General features: G+C 36.8%; 1 protein-coding gene across 2 annotated transcripts in view; it reads right to left on the bottom strand.

Annotated features, from left to right (window-relative positions):
• The window catches only part of pld5 (phospholipase D family, member 5), a 33,701-nt gene extending 9,154 nt beyond the window's left edge, over positions 1-24,547 (bottom strand). Inside the window, exons 1-3 of one of the 2 annotated variants that reach the window (XM_051898016.1) lie at positions 23,743-24,547; positions 2,683-2,819; positions 384-561 (exon numbers count right to left, since the gene is read on the bottom strand). In XM_051898016.1, the coding sequence (XP_051753976.1) occupies positions 384-561; positions 2,683-2,819; positions 23,743-23,910 (483 nt within the window). In that variant the 5' untranslated portion in view covers positions 23,911-24,547. Of the gene's footprint in view, positions 1-383; positions 562-2,682; positions 2,820-10,326; positions 11,218-23,742 lie in introns of those variants that run through there. The other variant, XM_051898017.1, reaches the window with a different exon arrangement.
• Between the last annotated feature and the right edge of the window lie 1,516 nt (positions 24,548-26,063).

Here is a 26,063-nt window from a genome sequence, read left to right as displayed (position 1 = left end):
TGGAAGTATATGCACAATATATCTGTACTACATTGGTTATATTATTGTTATTTAAATTTTTTTATTTCTGATAATTTGTGCATACTTATTTCCTCACTTATGATGGTAAAAATTTTGAGATGACAAAAAAAAATAATAATTTCAATGTTTTTGCATTCTCTCACAAAAGTATTACATTCCCCTGAGAAACTTTGCATTCTTTCGCATAATTTTTGCATTCCCCTGAGAAATGTTTTGTGTTCCCAGAGAAACAGCATTTAATCACAAAAGCTCTCTTCCAAAATGATTGCGCTTCCCCGAAAAATATATTTTTTCCTCCCATCTCATTTTTTTTTACCATCACCATGTCCTTTTATGGGCTCCATAAATGCAGGCTAACTAACCTGATAGGCAGAATAAAGCCGTGACCCCTGATCGGTGGAGGTCAGAGCCCAGTATGGGGACACTATCTCAACTGACAGTTTTGCTTGGTCCAAAAGGTGGTTGAGACCCACAGAAAGAGGGACATGGGTTGAACTATTGAATGACAGCTCCCCTGGGATGTTTTCCACAAGGACAATGCTAAAAGCACATTGATGTAAGAGATGTTAGTTTGCTGGATATATTCATAGTTTTATTATATAACTGTTATAACTGTTATATAACTGTTGGGCAAGCAGTTAAAGGGTTAGTTCACCCAAAAATGAAAATTATCCCATGATTTACTAACCCTCAAGCCATCCTAGGTGTATATGACTTTCTTCTTTCAGACGAACACAATCAGAGATATATTTAAAAATATCCTTAGTCCTCCAAGGTTTATAATAGTTGTGAATGGCAGCCCAAATTTTGAAGACAAAAAAATGCATCCATCTATAAAAAAAAAATGAATCGATATGACTCCAGGGGGTTAATAAAGGCCTTGTGAAGCAAATCGATGCGTTTGTGTACGACAAATATCCTTATTTAAAACTTTATAAAGTAAAATAATGAGCTTCCGGCGGGACAGGACAGCCATATGCATTCGACGTACTTCCAAAAAGTGAACTTCCGCGACGTAGTACACGATGACATGACGTTCTACACTGTGCCATGACGTACTACGCTAGTACGTCATGTCATTGTGTACTACGTCGTGGGAGTTAACGCTTTTTGGTCGTACGTCGAATGCGTATGGCTGTCCCGTCAGAAGCTCGTTATTTTACAAAACTATTTTATAATAGTTTTATATAATTTTATAAAACTTAATAAAGTTTTAAATAAGGATATTTGTCTTAAACGCATCGATTTACTTCAGATGGCCTTTATTAACCCCCTGGAGAAGTATGGATTCATTTTTTTTTTTATGGATGGATGCATTTTTTGTATTCGTATTCGTATTATATTTTTATTTGTAAATTTGGGCTGCCATTCACAACCATTATAAACCTTGGAGAACTAAGGATATTTTTTAAATATATCTCTAACTGTGTTCTTCTGAAAGAAGATAGTCATATACACCTAGGATGGCTCGAGGGTGAGTAAATCATGGGATAATTTTCATTTTTGGGTGAACTATCCCTTTAAGTGTTGAAGGAATGATAATGATTTACTCATCTACATCACATTGCAATTAGTCATTTAGCAGTTCTAAACCCATTTGAATTCCTTTCTACCATGAAACACTAAAGGTGAATTCTGGCAACTCTTTTTAATATTCATTATAGAAAATCAATGAGGAATGGGGCTGTTAAATTCCAAAATTACACAAAAAGCATCATAAAGCTAGTCCTCACGACAATATTTCAAGTCCTGCGTGAGGAACAGACCAAAACTGAACTTGATATTTAATGAAAATCTGCCCTATCTCTCCTTGGGATGTTCATGAGGGAAGCAGCGATGGCCAATTCATTAAAAAATTATTACTTTTAGTCAGATCTTTTCTTTCAATTGATCATTTCAGTTCACAATGGTCTAAATGATTTAATTATGGTCAACAGCTCACTGGAGGGCAGGGTTATTATTGTTAACTAAAAATAAACTGAAATAAGTTTAAGTTAAAAATCATTAACTGGAAATAATTAAAAACTAAAACTAAACAAAAACTGAAATAAAAATTAAACCTAAATAGCATTACTAAATAATAATAAGCACATAATGAAATTTCTAAAAATTAAAGTAAAATTAACATGAAAACTAAAAATATTAAAATAAAAGCTAATCCAAAATATTAATAAAACTATAATATAAATAAAATAAAAAGTAAAATAACACTGCTCGAAGGAACTTGAATTAAATTTCAGTCTGTTCCTCACACAAAGCTACTGTAGCAAGTCATATATATTTACTTGTATGATCATTTTATGAAAATGCTGTGCCCTTTTTTGAAGCTTGAAAGTTTGCACCTGCATCAAAAAGTGTGGTGTTGGCCTATAGTATGTTATTCAGAATTTCTTTTGTTCTATGGAATAAAAAAGTCATATGGGTTTGGAACAACATGAGGGTGAGTAAATGATGACAGAATTTTGTGTGAACTATACTTTTAAGTCAGCTGTAAAGTTTAAAACTGTTCCAAATGAAGATACACTGCCAAGATGCAATTAACTAGCTCATGTTGGCTGAAGATACAAAACACAGAAATTAATATGGTATACTTTTTGGGTCTTTTTAAATACTGCAGCAAATAACATCATCAGGGTATGATCTCTGAGGACTGCTTCTTACCGACAATTTTTGCTGCAGTTCTCCTCAGTGACACCATCCTCATCCTCTCCCCAGACATCCACAGCAGAGAAAATTAGAGCCACCAGAACAGCAAAGCAGCAAACCAGTGCAAACACAGCAATACACTTCTGCTGGGACTGAAGAAGAGATACAGAGAGAAGGTCTGCCAGTCACATCTTTCAGATATAAGGTTTATGATAAGGCAGAGGCTATTTGCACTAAGTATAAATAGCATCTAACAACTTTTTACACTTAGTGCAAAGAAAATACTGCTGTTTTTAATTTAGTGTAAATAGCATTGATTGCTATTTGTGCTTAGTGCATATAGCCTCTGCCTTACTGTATCTTAGTGTAAAGCATCTATCACTAAAAATACTGATATTTGCAGTTACTGTAAATAGTACTTAATGCTATTTGTACTTAGTGCAAATAGTGGTAGTAGATAGTATTTGCACCTCACTGTATTGTAGTACATTATAATGCAATAATGACGACATATTCAGTGTATATGATTACATTTATTAAAATCATAAATAAATGCCGCCTCAATGAGACATTACTTGTCCCTGTCCCTAAAGCCCACCCCTAACCCTACCCGTTAAACACTTTATTCCCACTATTTCTATACCTGTTAGTCACTTTATTTCTTTTTTTACATATCAGAAATCTTTATTCGATGATTTACTCACCCTCAAGCCACCCTAGGTGTATGACTATCTTCTTTCAGACGGGGGTCAAAGCATTTTGAAGACAAAAATAATGCATCCATCCATAAAAAAAGTAATACATACAAAAAGTGAAACGCGCAATATGGCGGAATAAGTCCTGCCTGCTTAATAAGAGCCAATCGCCGACTGGTAAAGTCACGCGTCACTGCAGCGGCCGTTAGAAGCACCGGTTTCTATAGAAACAGTCAGACGCGCGCCTCCGAAATGAGGCACAGGAGACGCGCATTTACGTCTGCGCATGCGCATTAGCTTGAGCCAGCCTAAAAAATACAGTTTTGTTTGTCATGATTCGAGCATTTGGAAAAAATTTATGAGACAGTTGTTATATTTGATTGGTGACTACAAATATGAAATTTAATCGAAAGCTTGGCAAACAGCTTTGGAGAATTTGATGTTTCCCCATTCAAAGAGATAGGAGTTGCACTTGCATGCCCGAGAGGCGTTTCAAAGATGGCCGCCGAGTGAAATGACTTGTCTTAAAGGGACTTTGACATTACTTGTCCCTGTCCCTAAAGCCCACCCCTAACCCTAACCATTAATAATAATAATAATAATAATACATTTATTTTGTATAGCGCCTTTAAATGTTGCTTTCTCAAAGCACTTTACAACTCAAGCAAACACAACAATGTAAAACACAAAATACAGCAACCCAAAAAAGGAAACAAAAAATAACACTGAATAAAATCGATCCTGAAATAAAAGGTTTTAGGATGTGATTTAAAGATGACTAATGAATTTGCTTCCCTGATGTCAGATGGGAGAGAATTCCACAATTTGGGGGCATAAGATGAGAAAGCCCTGTCACCCCTAGAGCGGAGTCGTGTCTAATAGCCCACTCTGAGAAGAACTCAGGTTGCGACTAGGTGTGTAAGGGGTTAAAAGCTCTGCCAAGTACTGAGGAGCCAGACCATGCAAGGCCTTACATGTTAACAAGAATTTTAAAATCAACACGGAATCTTACTGGTAGCCAATGCAACGATGCCAAAACAGGGGTTATATGGTCAACAGTCCTAGCCCCAGACAAAATTCTAGCTGCCGAGTTTTGCAAATATTGTAGTTTGTTAATACAAGTTTTGGAAACTCCAACAAGAAGGGCATTACAATAGTCTAACCATGAGAAAACGAATTAATTAATCAATCTTTCAGCAATAGAAAAAGACAGCATGGAACGTAGACGTGCAATATTTCTGAAATGAAAGAACAAGGTCTTAACAGTGTTCTGCACAAAAGGCTCAAACGACAAACTGGCATCAAAAATAACTCCAAGATTTTTTAATTTATTAAACACTTTATTCCCACTATTTGCTAGTCACTTTATTTCCACTTTTTTTAATATTTTCTTCAATTTTATTTAAAATAAATGCCTTTCCGAGCTGATATGCGAGAGAAGAGCTGATGAGAGAAGAAAGAGTTTGGAAAAAAGTGGATTCGAACTCAGGTTGGTCGCGTCAAAAGCTAATGCCGCCCACCTTATTCTTTACACTACTGCTGTTATCAGATGGGTTTCGTTTGCAATTTTGTCTAGCTCAACCAGGCATTGGTGGGCAGAGTTAGTGTAAATATCCTCTGCCGGCACTTGGTGTAAAAAAACACTCTGTTAAGATAACTTTGTCTTGACTTAAGTTATTAATATATGGTTTCTGATTTCAGGTAGTGACAGTTCAAATTTGCAGGGTCAAGATTTATGATATTTAAAATTCTACTTCTCTGCTCTGGAATCTGTTCCCAGTTATAATATTTTATGACTGAGAGAGAATGATAGAGCATCTCTGTCAAAATTTCCACCTGAATTCTATTATACAGAAGGATGGCTTTTTTAAAGAGAGCTTTCCTTGCATGCTTGGTGGATTTTTCTAAGGTATTAAGGTATTAATGTTAGTGAGTGTTCTCTCTATGCAGCATTCTCTCCAAACCACTGCTGTAAACAAGCATCAGCATGAAACCGAGGAAAGTGTCTATAAATATTGATGTGGTCAGTGGATAACGTGGTGTACTGTAGGGCGGTATTTTCATCTGGTGGGTTGCTGATGGTCATGGATAGCAGGGAAAGAACAATATGATTTTTTTTTTTATTTGAAAGAAATGAATACTTTTATTCGGCAAGGACGCATTCAATTGATCAAACATGACAGTAGAAACATTTATAATGTTACAAAAGATAGCAGTTTCAAATAAATGCTGTTCTTTTGAACTTTCTATTCATCAAAGCATCCTGGAAAAGTCACTGTTTTCACAAAAATATTAAAGGAGTCATGACATGGATTTTTTTTATATTATTTTAATATGTTCCTGGAGGTTCGCTTATAATGTTAATAAAGTTTTTGCACAAAAAACAAATGTGTCAGAAAAATGGCTGTTTTTATGATGATCATTTACAGACAAAGCATTATAAAATCATTTACTTATGGTTTTGTGATGCAGCTGCTGTCAGATCCAACACAGCTAACTGTTTCATTTGTCAACAAAAATTTCTTTGCAAACTCTCCATTACACTGTGCCTCGTTTACAAAACAATCTGCAGTCAAATTCTCTGAACAAACATATAATCCACCGTCGCGATCCAGGACATTAAAAATAAACCATCCACTTGTTCCTGATGCTGATATCCTTCTGACGTCTCCACAGAAATGAACAAATGAGCTGGTTAAACATGACATGCCAAAGCGAACATTCCTTTATGCATCTATTTACTCCTCCATTTGTCCTCTGTCAGTAGACCTAAGTGCGTGGAGTTAAGTGAATGGACTGCATTCTGTATACAGTGTAGACAGCATCAGTGATTATAATGGGTTCTATTTGCCATGACTCTCGCATCTGGTGTAGGCAAGTGTTAGACGTTAAAGGGATAGTTCACCCAAAAATGAAAATTATCCCATGATTTACTCACCCTCAAGCCATCCTTGGTGTATATGACTATTTTCTTTTAGATGAACACAATCGGAGATATATTTAAAAATATCCTTAGCCCTCCAAGGTTTATAATGGTTGTGAATGGGGGGCCGCGTTTTGAAGACAAAAATAATGCATCCATCCATAAAAAAAAAGTAATCCATACGTCTCCAGTGGGTTAATAAAGATCTTCTTAAGTGAAGCGATGTGTTTTTGTAAGAAAAATATTCATATTTAAAACTTTATAAATTCAAATAACTAGCTTCCGGCGGACGACCATACGCAGAATGTGCAAGTCGATTTGCGGCGGAAGAGTATCCTTTGACCTGACGCACAACGTAATGATGAACGGAGAGGCGCAGAAGATAGAACAAAACAAATCACTGGTCATGGATTATAAGTCTAAAATGATTTTTTTTAAAAGAGAAATGTTAGAGGATTTCGATAGAAGAGGAGCTTAAATTTGTTGCACAGCCCTTTTTGGGTGTCTAAGCTTACAATACTCCTACATCCTGCGTCATACATCGCGTCAGAGGATTACTCATTTGGCGCAATTTGACTTGCACATTCTGCGTACGGTCATCTGCCAGAAGCTACTTATTTGAATTTATAAAGTTGTAAATATGGATATTTTTCTTACAAAAATGCATCGCTTCACTTCAGAAGGCCTTTATTAACCCCCCGGAGTCATATGGATTCATTTTTTATGGATGGATGCATTATTTTTGTCTTCAAAACGCGGCCCCCCTATTCTCAACCATTATCAACCTCGGAGGACTAAGGATATTTTTTAAATATATCTCCGATTGTGTTCATCTGAAAGAAGATATTCATATACACCTAGGATGGCTTGAGGGTGAGTAAATCAAGGGATAATTTTCATTTTTAGGTGAACTATCCCTTTAAGTATGGCAAGCAGTTTTAGCCTCAAATACCTCTAGCTGTACTAGTCATAATTTAGTTGTGAATATTCAAAATTCCAATTCCAGACATCTATTCTTCAATTTTGACTCATCATAATTGGAATTAAGATATCTACAATGTTATTTTGACTAGTCATATTCTTCCATTGAGAGAGAAATTGTAGAAATTGTAGTAGAAATTGTAATTAAAGATATCTGTAATTGATTTGGTACTAAGCATAATTCTAATTAGAGATATCTCAAATTGAATTTCTTGCTAGTGCAGTTATAATTGCAGATATCTTTAATTATCATTCTGACTAGTCAAATTATAATTATGACTCGTCGAAATACATTTGTACCTATCTAAAATATATTTATGGATGGTCAAACCAAAGTTTTATATGCTAAAATGGCTTGCGATAATATGGCATCTGAATGCCAGTGGGTGAGGCCTATGGTGTGATGATGTAAAACTATTTGTCGATGTCTTGCTCCAGAGGCAGGCATATGCAAATACATTTACCTGTGTGATGCCACAAGTCCCCCAAACGAGTCATTTTTGGAGCTTGATTAAATGCTTTGTTTGTAAGAAGGATGTTTTAAGCTCTGAAACTTGCAGGGTGTTTTAATGGTACAAAAACCACTTGCATGTCATGACCCCTTTAAGCAGCACAACTGTTCACAACATTGATAGTAAGAAATTATTCTTGAGCTTATCCCCGTCCTCAGAAACAACGCAATGTAATAGAAAATATGACCTAGACTACACAAATACAGAACCTATAAAAACAGGTTGACTATTTTAAGTCATATTCAGTTATATGGACATTTTATATTCAGAAACATAACTACATTTCAATATTGTGTATTAAGGACATTTTTGATTACTTTTGTACAATAAAGAATTTTGGTACTGTGTTGTAAAATATGGATCCTGAAGCAATACTATTTGAGAACAACTGCTGTAATGAACACAGAACTTTTAATTTTCCCTCCACACTAGTGCACACTAGATTTTTGCTTAGCGCAGCACTTCCCTGAACATTTCTTCCCTGAGAGAGATTGTCTCCCTTCCCATCTGTTGGCCTCCATCAGAGTACCGGCTTTACAGCTGTCTGCTGAATGACATATACATCATATATCATTTTCCTCTGAAGGAGACATGCAAAGTGAAGTTTAATTAAAGAGCAGGGAGTACACCGCAAGTATTAACCTTCTTGCCGTCAAAGTGGATTTGGTCAATTAGTGTCCCTTTTTTACCCTTACACACTCAAGTACAGCCATGATTGACTTTACTTTATGTTTGGATTCCCACAGACCAAATGTTAGAACTTGGAGGAAATAAATAAATAAATAAAATTGACATTTAAGATGTTATTGAAGCTGTATCCTTTTTTCTCAAGGGTTTGAATATCAAGTTTGAATATCAAGTGGTTTAAAATCAGATCAGAAAAACATGTAACATGATTTTGCCAGGTAAGACATGTTCCAACATTCCTGTTCGAAAATTTAGTCCTAACCATATCCCTATGCTTAAACCTAAGCCTAACCATAAGTTATCCCTAAAATCAGAGGGAAATGATTGAATAACGAAGCGTAAACTTGACATAAACTGTAAACTTGTTCCTCAAATCTGATTGGTTGACTGGAATGTTGTACTTGGTGAAATCACATTCACCTACACTGAAGTGTCTAGTATGTTTTGCAAGACATGTTGAGCCATTCAAAAGCTCTTGGGGTCTCTCAGACCATAAGAGAATGTGATATTTTGAAATTAAATCAATCAGGAGTCAATTAGTGTTACAGTATTTAGATGCTAAGAGCATATACTGCAGTAATCAAAAGATATGTCAGATTTCTGCCACTGTAATAAAAATGAAATCCGTGTCTTGCCAGTGGCGATGGAAGGATTAAAGTTGTCTGTAAACAGAGTCTTTCTCTGCCTGAAGGGAAATCCTGTCAAATTACTGCTGTGTTTGCACTGAGCTGTCTGTGCTGACATTTTTGATTGACATGACGATGTGCTGCTCCTTCCAACCTTATCTGCTACTTTTCAGAGTTCAGTCTTGCCGAGTTAAGCGTTCTGACATACAATCAAAAATGCCTGACATGCAGCTTAGTCAGAATACTGTAAACCATGCTGTTGCGAATCAACGTGTGAGAGGAAAATGAATTTTTACAAAACATTTTCTCACAAAATTTAATTACACACATTGCATTTTCATATGTATTTAAAAAATGCATACAATGCCATCACTGAGGGTGGTAAAAAAAAAAAATATTTACATTAACATTTATTCATTTTGTAGATGCTTTTATCCAAATACAGCATTTGTCGTAAAGAGGCAAATAAACACAAGAGGTGCTCATGATACAAAGTTTCAGACATTGTTTAGAGTAGCATAAACTGGAATATGGAGGAATTAAGGGAAAGTGAAAGCATATCATTTTTCTATGATGAGGTTAAGTGCTCACAGAACAGACAAGATTTCAGCTGTCTTTTGAATATATTTATTAATATTATATTATATATATTTATTATTATCATTATTACCTGCTATTCATTCTATGTATCTGGTAATTATGAGTAATTGGGTAATTCTCACAAATAAATGTCCAGGTCATATTTCACATTATTATATTATATATTATTATATTACAAAAACTATTATAAAGAGCATTTTTACAGTTCTGCATTTTGACATTATTTTCATAAAACTAAGCATATTATCCCAAAAAATTGCCATTACTGTAACACAAATATCTCATTGTGTGTGCGTGCGTGCTTGCACATACATATATATGTACGTATATATATATATATATATATATATATATATATATATATATATACACTGGACGTTTATTAGTGAGAATTATTATTACTCATAATTACCAGATACGTAGTAAGATTAGCAGATTATAATAAGAATATATATATATTTGTTTTCGCCATTATTTTCTTTGGCAATTGATTGTGTATGAATATGCATATATATGTATAGAAAACAGAGAATATCTATACAAAATATCATTTAATTTCAATTTAAAACGCAGACACTTTCTACGGGAAAATTCTGATGGGGTTTTAAGAGCCTGAAGAGAAAGTTAACCCTCACCTTCATGATGTTCTCCTGAGTGGCAGAGCCTGGCATAACAGCATTTAAGTTCCTTCAGACTTCAGGAAACATGGAAAACGAGACGCTAGTGCATTTCATCATTGTAGTCTCCTTGGTAACGTGTCCCGCTCAGCCTCTCTCTTACGCTCATCACTGTAATGGAAGTGCATGTCCCCAGAATGATATAGTGGGTGATAGATAGTGTGCCTTTTGTTTTAGCACCCTGAGCTCATGCATGCTTCCACTGGCTGTGTGGTTTCCTCGCCTGAACTCCATAGTGATGGAGACAGAGAAAGAGAGAGGAGGAGAGAGAAAGACATGGTCCACTCCCTCTCTCGAAACATCCAATGCTGGGCTAACACAGAACAATCCCCCTCCCCTCTGCATCTTTCTCACCTGCCCTGTGAAGCAAAACTCTCCTGGCAGAGTGCAAATGGATTTGGCATCAGCAGAAGAAAGACCAGGGGAAAAAAAGACATGTTATAAAACACAACCTTCTGACTCCAAGTATCTCTAAGGTATTGTCTCTTTTCCTTCCAGCACGGCAGAGGGGAAGTTCAGCGCAAGCATAAATGAGCTTGACACGTTCCCTATAAATAATTCAGCATCGTTGCAACTGGCTGGTCGGCTCGTGAACTAATCTATCGAGTAAGTTGTTTATTAGAGTCACCGGTATGCGACTCAGGCAATCTGAGAATCTGAATAACCTTCCCTTAGGAAAGAAAAACCCCAGAGGAGATCTCTTTAATATCTGTCTTCTCTCAGACAGCAAATTACATTAAATGGAAAGCAAATGGAGACTTTTGCTTAAGTCTCCGGCTTCTCAGATTGTTCTCATGAGAAAAAGATCCCAGTGATCTCACAAGTCTCCAGAATTGTTCTAAAGCTGTGCTTAGGTTTGCCAAAGCACAAAAGTCTGCAATCAAAAGCACATTTGAACTCACATATTTCTCATTAAAGACCAACTATCCAGAGTCTACTTTCATTTTATAGCTCTATACTCATGCTGTAATGTCTCATTTGTGTCTAATGCCTGGCAAGCTTTTGAACTAATCGATCAAATTAAACTAGTAGGCTATATGAGATTCACCGGAATGCAACTGTTTCTTAGAAACAGAAAATTAGAACAATTTGGATAGGTTTCCTACTGATCTGAAAAGACTCTGCTTTACTTTCAGAAGAGATCTCAACAATGTCTCAAACTGTGCTCAGATTTACTGAGATCAAGTGAAAATGACATGACATGTAACCAAGTATGGTGTCCCATACTTGGAATTTGTGCTCTTCATTTTACCCATCCAAGTGTGCACACACACAGCAGTGAGTATTGAACACACACTCCGTGAACACACGCCCAGAGCAGTGGGCAGCCATTTTTCGCTGCGGCGCCTGAGGAGTGATTGGGGGTTAGGTGTTTTGCTCAAGGGCACCTCAGTTGTGGGTAATGAGAGTGGAAGAAAGTGCTGTTCATTCACTCCCCCCACATACATTTCCTGCTGGTACTGAGATGCGAACCCACGACCTCTGGGTTACAAGTCCGACTCTCTAACCATTAGGCCACAACTGCCTATTCAACTCAATATTATCTGAACTATGTTATCCACAATAATTGTAGCTCTAATACTCTATTTCAAAAATTGTCTAATTTTAGCAGAAAATGTTTGAGAAAGTGTTATTTTACTATTACCTATATATTACTATTAGGGGTGTAACGGTACACAAAAATGACGGTTCGGTACATACCTCGGTATTTTAGTCACGGTTCAGTACGGATTCGGTACAGCAAGAGGGAGAAAACTAAACATAAAATTGCTTTTTTCTTTTTTTATTAAACAGTAGTTTAACACATTGTGTCTGTCTTTAAATAAATTCAATCATTAAAACTCTGCTAATGCTGCGAACTACATATAGGGAGCACTTTCTTGCATATTATTATAATATTAAAGGTTACAATTAATAACAGAGCCCAAATTCTTAAATTAAGTTGCTATTTATTTTTAGATATAATAATCAACACACATTAAAACATGCATATAAGGCAGTTTTTGCATTAAACAGTTAGTTCACCCAAAAATGAAAATAATGTAATTTATTACTCACCCTCATGTCGTTCTACACCCGTACGACCTTCATTCATCTTTGGAACTCAAATTAAGATATTTTTGATTAAATCTGATGGCTCAGTGAGGCCTGCATTCACAGCAATGACATTTCCTCTCTCAAGATCCATAAAGGTACTAAAAACATATTTAAAACAGTTCATGCGAGTTCAGTAGTTCTACCTCAATATTATAAAGTGACGAGAATACTTTTGTGCGCCAAAAAAACAAAATAACGACTTTTCAACAATATAGCGATGGGCTAATTTCAAAACACTGCTTCGGAGCTTTGCGAATCGAATTAGTGACTCGGAGCAAAGTCACGTGATTTCAGCAGTTTAGCCATTTGATAGGAGATCCGAATCACTGATTCAATTCGTAAAGCTCCGAAGCAGTGTTTTGCAATCGGCCCATTGAATGCTTTGAATGCAGGCCTCACTGAGCCATCGGATTTAATCAAAAATATCTTAATTTGTGTTCCGAAGATGAATGAAGGTCTTACGGGTGTAGAACGACATGAGGGTGAGTAATTAATGACATTATTTTCATTTTTGGGTGAACTAACCCTTTAACTTCTAAATCTGTTTCTACTCCAGTCCAATTCAATGTTTAAATATATTCATTTACAAAGTGGCCGTCATAAATTGTTTTCATGACAGATTTATTTAAACATACATTTAACATATACATTAAATAATGAAGAAAGGTTAAAGGAACACTCCACTTTTTTTGAAAATAGGCTCATTTTCCAACTCCCCTAGAGTTAAACAGTTGAGTTTTACCGTTTTCGAATCCATTCAGCTGATCTCCGGGTCTGGCGGTACCACTTTTAGCATAGCTTAGCATAGTTCATTGAATCGGATTAGACCGTTAGCATCTCCTTAAAAAATGACCAAAGAGTTTCAATATTTTTCCTATTTAAAACTTGACTCTTCTGTAGTTATATCGTGTACTAAGACATTTGTGAGAGGCGCTGCGTAATATCATTGCGCCTGCTGCAGCCATGGTACGACAGCAAATTTCCTTGATTATTACGCCGGAATGAGAGTATAGTTCCTAGTCATATTGGCCTAGAAAATCGCAGCTTTTCATTTTCCGTCGGTCTTAGTACACGATGTAAATACAAAAGAGTCAAGTTTTAAATAGGAAAAATATCGAAACTCTTTGGTCATTTTTGAGCGAGATGCTAACGGTCTAATCAGATTCAATGAACTATGCTAAGCTATGCTAAAAGTGGTACCGCCAGACCCGGAGATCAGCTGAATGGATTCGAAAACGGTAAAACTCAACTGTTTAACTCTAGGGGAGTTGGAAAATGAGCCTATTTTCAAAAAAAGTGGAGTGTTCCTTTAAGTAAAATATAATGAATAAATAGGCTAATATAGTGCATATATGTAGCGAAAGAGTTAATTTCTTTAGCGAGCTAACAAGCTGTGCTGAATGGCATTCCTGAGGTAAATAATGCTACGTACCATAATCGTTTACAAGCTGTTTCATTGATGTCTTTCCGCGGTTGAAACACTGATTGAGCGATTACACGAGATACGTTTCAGTAAGTTGTGCTGTATCTTTCAACATACCTTCAGATGTTCATTTAAGTTTAGTCTGTAATTAAGTGGAAGAGATGATCGCGTTCACCCGCGCTCCGCGCTGCCGCTTTCAATGACGTGCCTGTACATCTGTCAAACCATATCAAAGAGCGACAAAACGGCATTTATTGTTTGAATTTCGTGATAAAATGGACAGAATTTGTTTCTTATCGAAAGTAACAAAACAGAGCTTATTGCGATTATTGGTGGTTAATGGTGGTTAAAAGTGGTTAATGGGCTATACAACTCTGTATTCGTCGGCACACATGTGTAAAAGACGCGAATGCTTATAATTTAATAATATTATAATTATACACAATTATTATATTTTGCATGCTGAGACAGCATGGGAAGAGGGAGTGCTGGTGGACCAGCTAAACCCAGCTCAGTTTTGTTGGAGAAAAGTATGACTATGCTGGATCACCAGGTAGAGCAGTACATACCAGTTCTAACCAGCATAAACCAGCCTGGACCAACAAGGTATTCATACTGGGTTTTGCTAGATTTTTCAATAGGATAGTTAGCTGGTTGGCTCACGTGGTGCATGATGTAAAATGGGCAAGTGCTTGAATTAATAAGTGCTTGAAGTTTTCTCTGGAATCGCTCCGCAGATGTTCCTGGCACACTATAGCCATGGAATGGAGCATATGCTGCATACAGCGGGAGACTCCTGCTGAATCTCACCTCACTTATGCTCTGTTAATTACTGTCTATACTCGTGAGATACAGACGACCTCCTTCACTGGGATTTGTATCATTGCTTAATGAGATTCTTCTCAGTTCTGTGATTACAGAGTGGAGTTTGTGGAGTAAGCGTATTTAAAAGCCTTCGTATTTTTCCCCTTCTTGACCACTTTAGAGACAGCAAAAGCCATCTGAATAAACGTGATGTTGACAGACCACGAGACTTGATCACATTTAAAGCATTTAATACATTGAGGAGAACTGGCAGGACATTGGACAGGAGATATATACACCTGTGTTTTGGGACATCCGTTGCATAACTTTTCAGTGAAGGAAAAAGAGAGCGAAACGAAATGGGAGTGAACCTTCCCATATACCCATAAGTTGGAATAGAGGTCACTGTCAGCATGACGTCTATTAGTTACAGCTGAGCCCTCACCTCAAAACGCCAAGCGCTCCATCACTGCACAGCAGCTGAACTTACATACAGTAGAACACAGAAGTACAGTGTTTGTTATGTTTTTGTTATTCAATAAGATAATATGGATGATGAATTATTAAATATTATTAAAAGGGGAGAGTTAGGCATTTTGTAGAAGTGTTGAGTGCTGCTGATGGGGTGCAAAAGAAGGTCAAATGGAAAGGAGAGGGGAAAAGAAAGAGAGATTGTTTGCATCTCTATTACTATAGCTTATACACTCTTAAAAATAAAGGTTTCTTATTGGCATCTATGGCTCCATAAAGAACTTTTTAACATCAGTGGAACCTTTCCATTCCACAAAAGCTACTTTATAGTGGAAAAAGGTTCTTTAGATTATTAAAATGTTCTTACTAAGAAAAAAGAAAAAACCTTTATTTTTAAGAGTCTACTTAGTGTTACAGATTTCAACAAACCCTCTACCCTAAATATTCAAATTCAACACGCAACACGTCCTGCACCATTTCTGCAATGGACCAAAAAAAAATAAATACTCATATACTGAAGGCAAAGGCCCATCTAAAGACCTGAAATTCATTGACATTAGGATTTTTTGACTTGGAACATTAAGCAACTCCCTAACAACCACCCAGAACACCTTAGCAACTGCATAGCACAAGCCTGGCAACCAGCACCAACACTTTAGTATTGTGGTGAAGCGTTTTACACAGGCTAATAGCAAAGAAAATGTAAAGAATATATTTAATAACTTTTCCTGTGTTAATTAAATACTTGTGGAAAAAATTTTTGAGCGATAAAATGTACTGGAAAACTGAGAGAGAAAAAAAAGAAAGAAAAAAAGGAGGCTGATGGCCCAGACAATGCTAGGTGAGTCATTTCTCCAGGGAGTGGTGGCGCAGACAGGATGTAATATATAAGAGAAACTTGACTGTCCTTCTCTGACAGAGGACCCTTATGGCCAGGAGGAAAACTTATTTTAGGACTTGGCACTGTATGAAATACTACACAAAAACAATACCCTTTCTCTAATAGTTTTTGAACCTAGCAGAAAGATCCACACATTTCTGAAGATCTGTCAAAATTGTAATCAAATTAATTTAATTAAATGCAATGAATCAAATATATCGATATTTTCTGAGAAAAGCCCCAAAATAGCCTAAAGACAATTCGAAGGCATTCCAATATTGTGGAAACTAAATTCACTTTTACACATTTACGCAACGCCTTGCATACTATGTAGTTGTTTCTGGCTTATAAATTGCAATAAGTGAGGTAAGTGTGTTTTGGAGAGATGTGTTGCTGTGTCTGCTCTAAATTCAAAACATGAATCTGATACTTACTCGCAAGAAGAAGAAGGTGGTAATTCACCACCAAAACACAAACACTACAACAAAGTCATAGCAGAACTGTCGCGCATCTTACACACACTCAGTGTTGAGCGAATGCTTCAGTTTCACTTGTTCAGTTCCTGAAAGAATCAGCTCTTTGAACAAATCGGTTGAATAGATGATTCAGTCTCACTCATCAAGACAACGGGCCCTATCATACACCCGGTGCAATGCGGCGCCAGGCACGCCGCAAGTGTTTTTTGCTAGTTTCAGCCTAACGCAGTTATCATTTTCGCGTCCAGTGCCACGTTGTTTAAATAGCGAATGCATTTGCGCCCATCTGTTCGCCCATGGGTGTGCTGGTCTGAAAACGAGGTGCATTGTTGGCGCGTTGCTATTTTGAGGAACTGAAATAGACTGCGCCATTGACCAACTGAAATCTGGCCTTAAGTCAATGTCGCAATATGTTTTTTGTTATTTAAAGAGTGCGTTAGTAATATGCGCCTACATGCAGGTGTACAACGTTCGTACACTCCACTTATTACACACACAGGGATGTGCAGCAGCACACAAACATGCCAAATATTAAAAATAAAAGGATTACAATGTAAAAGATTATTATTGTGTGCATAAAGATAAAAAATGCTTTGGTGGAATCCGGCTTTTCCCGTAGATGGTCTGCTTGCATGCTTTAACCTCGCGCACGAGCAGATCCATTTTCTCACTAGAGAAGCATTCAGTTTTTCCGCTTGCAAATTCCCCCACGTAAATAGCGAATCCGCCATACCATGAGTGCAACTGGCTTTTAAAGGGAATGGGAGATGAGACTCTGATTGGTTTATTGCACGTTACGCCCAAAACACACCCATTACTCATTAAGAGAATAAGGACAACCCTTTTAGACCATTTTTTTCCGTCGTTTAACTATCAAAAGGATTCAGACACGCCCTAAGTGCACTTGCGCCGTGCGCTTTAGACCATGCGCTTAGATTGTTAAAATAGGGCCCAATCACTTGGTGCCACCTACTGGCGGAACTTGCATAAAGAGTCACTGGAAAAATCGTCATCACTAATGCACAGACTGACAGTTTGCCTAGAAACAAACACACAAATATATATATATATATACATATTCAAATATACATACATACATATGGGCCTATATTTTTGTGTGTTTTATAGCATATAGTGCTGTTTATAATGCTTCAACAGCACATATATTTCTGTCATGACAACTCTCTGAGTGTTTGGCATGGTAATGGGTATGGCAATGTTGATATGTTTGGTCTTGGCAGAATGGATCTGCTATGCTGCTGCTGTTGGAGAACAAGGACAGGACTTACTACAGCCAATACATACACAACACATTGCTATGAGCAAGACATGCTGCTGCTTTACAATATAGCACACATGAATTACCCATAGTAGATCTATGCAGTTGGAGCTGTGGAAGGTGGTGTGTTTCTGAATGTGTGCTGCACTGCTAAGGCAAATGCTAACCAAGTATTTGAAGGTTGAGCAAGCGAGCTCATTGGCTACTGATACGGCAGGAACCATAACTTAGTTAAGGATCTATCAGCCTGTGCCATCTAGAGTTTCATGACAGAACTTTTTATGTGTTTCTACAGCGTTTTCACGATTCGCTATAGGCTATATAAGGATTTAAAGGATTTATATAAAGATGAGGATGAAGATTCCAAAATCTTTAATTCAACACAAGCAATTCAAACAGAGGGTAGCTTCAGCGTAACACAGACGAGACCGGACAACTTGAAATCACAGGAACTTAAATACACGCAAACGAGGTGACACAGCTGAACATGATGGCAAATCAAATCAGTAATCAAAGTGACTAACAAAGAAAGGGGAATGGTGCAAACGCAAACATCCTCCATCCACCGGTTTTTAGCATTTGTAAATGTCACGCTTAAAGACGCCGCTGTCGGCCGCTTCAGAGTTCCGAAAGTCTTCCTACTGCCGGTGCGAATGCAACCAGGAACATGGCCTGGGGGAGAAATTAGTTCTCGGGAACTATCCTAGTGGCTAGTTCCTATAACTGAGTTCCTAGAACTATTCAGTGCGAAAGCCCCTAAAGTCCAAACTGAACTGAAACTGTGACAAGAGTGCCTGATTACAAGGATAGTCCACCTGAAGTAACCTTGCGTTAAGCAACAATCCAATTAGCAGCCCTGAGCTTTAACCACTATCACACCATTATATAGTTTCCTCAACAGAGACCGTTTTTAAGATAACACCATCTTTCCCAATGAAAGCAGCTGTCAAAATCCAGGCAGGTCATATCCTCAGCATCCTTAGAATTTATCCAGGACAAAATCTTGGAGCTGAAGTATATAATCCACAGCAACACCTCTGGCAAAAGAGCATAATTAGGGGACAGAACTTAGACAATATTTCTCCCATAAGACTCATTAGGACATTTTACCTGCTCCAGTGACTGACCTCTCTGTCCACTGTGAGATGAGAGCTCCCACTGCATGATACTCAGTGTTCAGAAACCTGATCAGACTACAACAACACATGTTTCCATGCAATATGTACATTGGCTGTGATTTTCATAAGGGCCATTTTTGGGTGTCAGAAACACTCCTGTTCATATTCCTGACTCATTCACTCCTGCTGTGCATCTGTGTGCTTTAAGGTCAGTGAATGTGTGTGGGCGTCACACATACTGAGGGCCACATCAGTGTTTAGTGTGTATGCTGTGCTTCTGTCTGCAGGATATCACACTTTAAACCCCGGCGAACAGCACACTCAGGTTGACTTTGATGAAAGGGCAGAATTCACCCAGTAAGTTGCACAGGAAGATTTAGAATGAGCAAAAATTGATATAAATGGGGGGTTCCACATGAGAGACTCATAAAATCACTGTGCCTGTATTAAAAAAACAGACCCAGCTGAACAAGGTCTCATTATTTTTATATAAAAAACAGCTGGAACCTTTTCTTGGGTTATTTGGAGAGGGCAAGCAAGTACGTTTATTGCATCTTAGCTGGAAGATCTATTATTTTCTTTTTCTTTTTTATTGGATCATGATTTTGCTTTTAAGGAATATATTTGGCATACATGAATCACTAATGTTTCATTGGTTCTTGTTTTTATTAAACTTTGAAATCGGATTGAATGATCTGTTGTAAAGCTGTTGTAAAATGCTGATAAACATAAAGGGGAAGAAATGGAAAATTTTTGAAAATATTTATTTATTTATATGATTTATGTCATGTCAGCATCTAAGGCTATTTTCACAGCAATAACAGGGTCAATTCTATCTATCTATCTATCTATCTATCTATCTATCTATCTATCTAAAAGCATCATGTAATTTGCAATCAGTAACTGACTACAATTTGTAAGTAATCTACCCAGCACCCAGTTTGTTTTTGTGAATTGTGGGGACATTCCATAGGCGTAATGGTTTTTATACTACCGTATTTTCTATCGCCCTACACTACCCCTACGCCTTAACCTACCCATCACAGGAAACTGTGCACATTTTTACTTTCTCAAAAAAACTCATTCTGTATGATTTATAAGCCTTTTGAAAAATGGGGACATGGGGTAATGTCCTCATAAGTCACCCTCTCCTTGTAATACCTATGTCATATGTTATTATACAAATTTGTGTCCTGATATGTCACAAAAACGTACACCTAAAGGTACACCTATAGATTTCTAGATACAGATTCTATAGATATAGGTATAGGTATATACTTTGTTTGCAATTTCCGTTATGGAAAAGCAAAAGTAATTAATTCTTTTTACATTATAAGCGATTTATCTTAGATTATAGCCACTATGTTCAAAGTGTGTGTGTGTGTATGAGAGAGAGAGAGAGAGAGAGAGAGAGAGAGCGATCAGGCTGTGTAAGGACAAGATGTCCCTCCAGAGCAGAATACTTAAAACATCCAAAGCTTTATCTAAAAGATTTCAGTCTGAACCCAAAGGCTAAACAGAGCTCATTTAAACAGGAAGATCTATAGAGCCAGGAATGAAACCACTGCTTTGATCAAGCAGCACTACATTTTTACAACAGGCATAAGTGCTTAATTCACAGGTATAGTGGCCTGGTTATGTAACTGGCTTTTAAGGTTGAAGGAGAAGTCAAAGATTTGGCACATAGAGCATGATTTATATTTATGTGAGAGAAACACAGGGACAGTGGCAGAACAGAGAAGGTAATCAATTCTTATCGGGTAAGGCAGAGCACAGCACACTTCCCTCCCCACAACTCCCGAGTGGCTCATTTCACCAAGAAAGAGAAAGACATAGAGTGATAGAGAGAGACCCAGCAAGCCAAATGAGACTACCTGCTACAATACACAGTAACAGAGAACATGAAGAAATGCTGGCTTTCTGCAGGCTGGAAGCATCATCTAGATATATGTCAATCTCACAAAAACATGTTCAGGCCACATTTCACCCCAAATTCAAAAGTAAAAAAAAAAGAAAAAGAAAAAAGCCTATTTTTAGGACCATTCAGATTATTATTTTTTTTGATTCTCAGCAAATTCTAAGAAGATCCTCATTACAGTAATATAGTAAATCTGCATATTTTACAATTTAAATTAAAAACATTTAATGACTTTGTTTACAAGATCAGAGAAAAGTATAATGTTTTGACATTTTAAATTTGAGATAAATCAGAATAAAATGAGGATACCAAAATGGCACAGATGTACCCAAACCATTATCATCTTGACAAATCTCATTTCAGCACATTGATTGAATGGCTGTTTCATCTATACATCAACATGTATGACATTTGTTCTAACTGAACAGTATTGATGTTAAATGTTCAGAAATAATAAATAATTAATAATAATAAAAGCTGCAGAGTTTTGCCTCTTTGTCGCCATCTCTGTTTGAGGCCTGCATTTGCAGTTATTTGCGGAATTATCATCTTTGCGTGGTTTGTGCCTCGGCACGGCTCCTCAGCGCAGATGAATCTAATTTTTGCTGTCAGTCACCACATCAGTGTGGATACTGTACTTCGGAATCACAGATTGTAGTCTTGAAGTATGACCAAAGTAAGAATTTTCATCGGAAAATCTCATCTGAACAAGTAAGTAACATGTCTGCCACTTTTGTTCAACTGAGGGGGAAAAAAGCATTAGGCCTACAATAAATTGCACTGCCAATGGTGATTAAATCTAACGAATGCTTAGCTCGGATCATGCCAAACCATTCAAATTATTATTATTCTAAGGCTATACTTTGTTATCAAATTGTAAATGTTAACATTGTATCATGACTATGTGTATTTAGTGTGTATTAGCATTACCTGTAGATTTCAATTTCTGTACAGTCTAATTTCTAATGTTAATTTGTCATACCATACAATCCGCCATCTAAATGATGTTTAATTATTGCAGCTGCTGTGAGAAAAGGCTATAAATGATCCGACTCACATGCAATATAGCCTACTAGCTGGGACTCGTTCTTTATGTAAACAGATGTGACATAATAACGCAAAGACAAATGGCGACATGCTCGAATTTCCTGCGAAAACCATGGCGAAAACCCACCAGTACCACTCAAATTATAAAACATTATTACAAGCTTACCGTTGTGAATCGGGCTAAGGTAAGGAGACAGTTTTGAACACTGGCTGGTTATGTACTTCGTTATGTACTAATTTTTAACCACAAAAAGTTACGGACAGCAGCTTTAAAATCTAAATTATATATATTTTAGATCAGTAATATTTTTCTCTTTAGCTCACCAAAACAGAAATATTGTGAAATATTTTTAACAATTTAAAATAACTGGTTTCTCTTTTAAAATGTAGTTTATTCCTGTGATCAAAGCTGAATTTTCAGCATCATTACTCCAGTCTTCAGAAATCATTCTAATATGCTGATTTGATGCTTAAGAAACATTTATTATTATTATCAGTGTTTAAAACATTTGTGTAGTTTTTTTTTCAAGCTTTTTTAACATTATAAATGTCTTTACTGTCAATTTAATGCATCCTTTCTAAATAAAAGTATTAATTTCTTTAATTTCCTTCCAAAAAAAAAAAAAAAAAAAAAAAAAATTCTTACTGACCCCAAACTTTTGTACGGTAGTGTATAATGTTACAAGAGCTTTCTATTCATTCGATTTCACCACAAAAACATATTGTTTTTACTTAAAAGAAGATCATCACTGGCATATTGTTTTGTATGTTTGCAGGTATAAGTATGGATTAATTTTATAATTAATACAGTTCAATTGTTATTGATAATGCAGTTAGATTACACTTATATACTTTGTTACCTGTCAACTGAGTGGAATCATTCAATCTGAATTGCCATGATCATCTTTCAGATCTTTCATGATTTTATTTTTCAGGTCTGTTTCCTTTGAACGGTATTTTCTTGTTTGATTTGTCAAACTAAACTGACAAAATACATTTTTTTTTTCTTTATTACAATAATTTACAATAAATGTACAATAATTACACACACACACATGCACATATATACCTAAATATAGATACCCTAAGATACCAACATACCCTAAATATAGATACTATATCTATAAAATCTATATATAGAGAGAGAAAGAGATTTTATAGATCAATCTCATTAGACTCCCTAGAGTCTCAAGAACATTTGGCTAATTCTTCACCCTAAATCACCTTATATATTTGTGTGTGTGTGTGTGTGTATGTGCGTGTTTTTGTGACATATCAGGACACAAATTTGTATAATGACATGGGTATGACATAGGTATTACAAGGAGAGGGTGACTTATGAGGACATTACCTCATGTCCCCATTTTTCAAAAAGCTTATAAATCATACAGAATGAGTTTTTTTGAGAAAGTAAAAATGTGCACAGTTTTCTGTAATGGGTAGGTTTAGGGGTAGTGTAGGGCGATAGAAAATACGGTTTGTACAGTATAAAAACCATTATGCCTATGGAATGTCCCTACAATTCACAAAAACAAACGTGTGTGTGTGTGTTCTTCAGATTCTAAAGAGTCTAGTGAGAATGATCACTCATGTTCCAGGCTGCATCACTACAGTCTGAACATGAACATGTTCTCTCAGCTCATCTTCAATTAGAAACTTAAAACTGCTTCTGTTAATCAAAAAAAAAAAAACATGATACAATCAGCACACGGACACACAGACTGCCCACTCCACCCTATTCAGGACAGTGTGCACTGTGCCTTCATGGTTACAGGTGGATGGTTTCTGTGCTGAGGGGAAAAGGGTAGCAGTCAGCAGTTACTGTTAATATCAGCGGTCAGTCGTTAAAGGTCAGCCTTACCCGTTCCAATCTATCCCTTCTTTTGAGCCAGATCATGGCGGAGTAGTCCTGCTGCTGGACGGTGCTGAAGATGGTGCTACCCGGCCGGGCGAGAGGTGCAGAGAAGAACCCAGTTTCGGGCGGAGGCTTCAGCCCTGGACCCTCAGAAACAAACCTCCTATCTTGCATTTTTCCAACGCATCAAGTATCCAATACTTTATCTCCAAGAGATGTTCACCCACAGGTAGCTCGTCACAGTTCAGTCTTCGAGGGAAAGCCTCTAAGCCAGTCCCAGCAGCAAGCACTGTTGGAGTCTGTGCTAGACTGAGCCGTGTCTTGCAGAGTGCCTGATTTCTTTGGATTTCATCCACACACTGGCAGAAAGGGGTCTCTCTGCTCTGCTGGGAGGGGCTGGCAAAGTCTGAGTGGGCACAGTGACTAAGAAAGTGTGTGGGAGTGGATGCATAGACCCCACATCCTGCACCTGGAACCCTCCCCTCCGCTGAGTGTGTTCGTGGTGCTCTGATGCATGACTGCCAACACACTCACACACACGTAGGCATCAGTGCATATTAACTCAGAAGTGCTGCGGGCAAACTCAATAAAGTATTCATTTGACATCACCCAGAAGTTCACAGCCGTCTGCCTGCACACTGCACACTCTTTCAAAAACAAATACCCATCTGTATTATTAGGTGATGAGAGGAAATGATTTTGTAATAAAACTCTACATAGGAGGAAGCAGTTGTGATTGCTTTTGATTGCCTCATATTTCCTCGTTTGCATTGCGCCGCATTTCTCTGAAGTACTTCAATCTGTTATGATCTTGGAGATAAGCAATATGTCAATGCAATACTGATGAATCTCATAACATAAGCTGGAGCCATGTTGAGATAAACCATAAGTCTTTCAATATGAACAGATGAACTAGACCACCAGTCTATTGGAAGACTCAGAAACGACCAAGATTTCTTGTCGATTGAAGTATAACATAAAAACATGAAATTTAATAATACTTCTCATTTCACACTTTAAAGTCAACAAACTGCATTCGCAACCTATTTTACTTCTGTGTGTGGTGTATTTCTGTGTAAAATGGGAAATTCAACAAGAAAATAAGTATGGTGGCAGAATGAGATGTTTATTAGAAAATAAATGGCAACACTTTATAATAAGGTCTCATTAGGTGATTGCAGTTGATGCATTAAAGGGTTAGTTCACCCAAAAATGAAAATTCTGTCATTAAGTACTCACCCTTGTGTCGTTCCACACCTCTAAGACCTTCTTTCATCTTCGGAACACAAATTAAGATATTTTTCATAAAATCCGATGGTTCAGTGAGGCCCATCAACAGCAAGTCAACACTTACATTGCCCAGAAACTACTAAAGACGTATTTAAAACAGTTCATGTGACAACAGTGGTTCAATCTTTTGATTCGAATCAGTGGTTCGGAGCGTGAAAGTCACGTGATTTCAGTAAACGAGGCTTCGTTACGTCATAACTGTTTTGAGTTTCAATGGTTCATGTGACTTTGGCAGTTTGATTCACGCTCCAAACCACTGATTTGAAACAAAAGATTCGTAAAGCTTTGAATATCTTAATTTGTGTTACGAAGATGAACGAAAGTCTTACGGGTGTGAAACGACATAAGGGTGAGTAATTAATGACAGAATTTTCATTTTTGGGTGAACTAACATTAACTAACAATGAGCAATACATTTGTTACAATATTTGTTAATCTCTGTTAACTATAATGCATAAAAATATTACTATTCATTGTATGTTAGCTCAAGTCCAACTTTTGATTTTAGTAATGTAATTAACATTAACTAAGTTTCATAAATGCGTTAGAAGTACAGTATTTTTTGTTGTTAGTTTATGTTAACTAATGCAACAAAATTGTAAAGTGTTATCAAATAAATAGCAGTCCAGTTTTCATTTCATGTTGACTTAAAAGATAAGATCAGAGCTTATTCTGGAGTATATTTTCTGTGATCTTTATACTTTAATTTCTCCAGATTGTGGTCTTTCCCACATGCTCTTCCACGAATACTAATTCCTCCTCCCTCGGTCCGTTAGCATAATTAAACCAATGACTCAGCAGTTTTTTCCACTCCCTGTTCTCCTGAAATACACTAAGACCCTCAGCAATAACTGCCCATCGACTACATGTACAGAATATGTAAATGTGCTGTCCCCTGTGTTACCAAAATCCTCCTGGAAGACATGTGTCTTACTGAGCAGCCGTTTGACTGATTGGTCGTGATTATCAAACACTGCGGAAAATCTGTTATGTAACAAACAAAAAAACATGCTCTGCACAGTCCATTTACACACACA

This window comes from Ctenopharyngodon idella, chromosome 6 (genome assembly GCF_019924925.1).
Source record: "Ctenopharyngodon idella isolate HZGC_01 chromosome 6, HZGC01, whole genome shotgun sequence".
NCBI lineage: Eukaryota > Metazoa > Chordata > Actinopteri > Cypriniformes > Xenocyprididae > Ctenopharyngodon > Ctenopharyngodon idella.
This window is presented reverse-complemented; position numbering and strand designations above follow the sequence as displayed.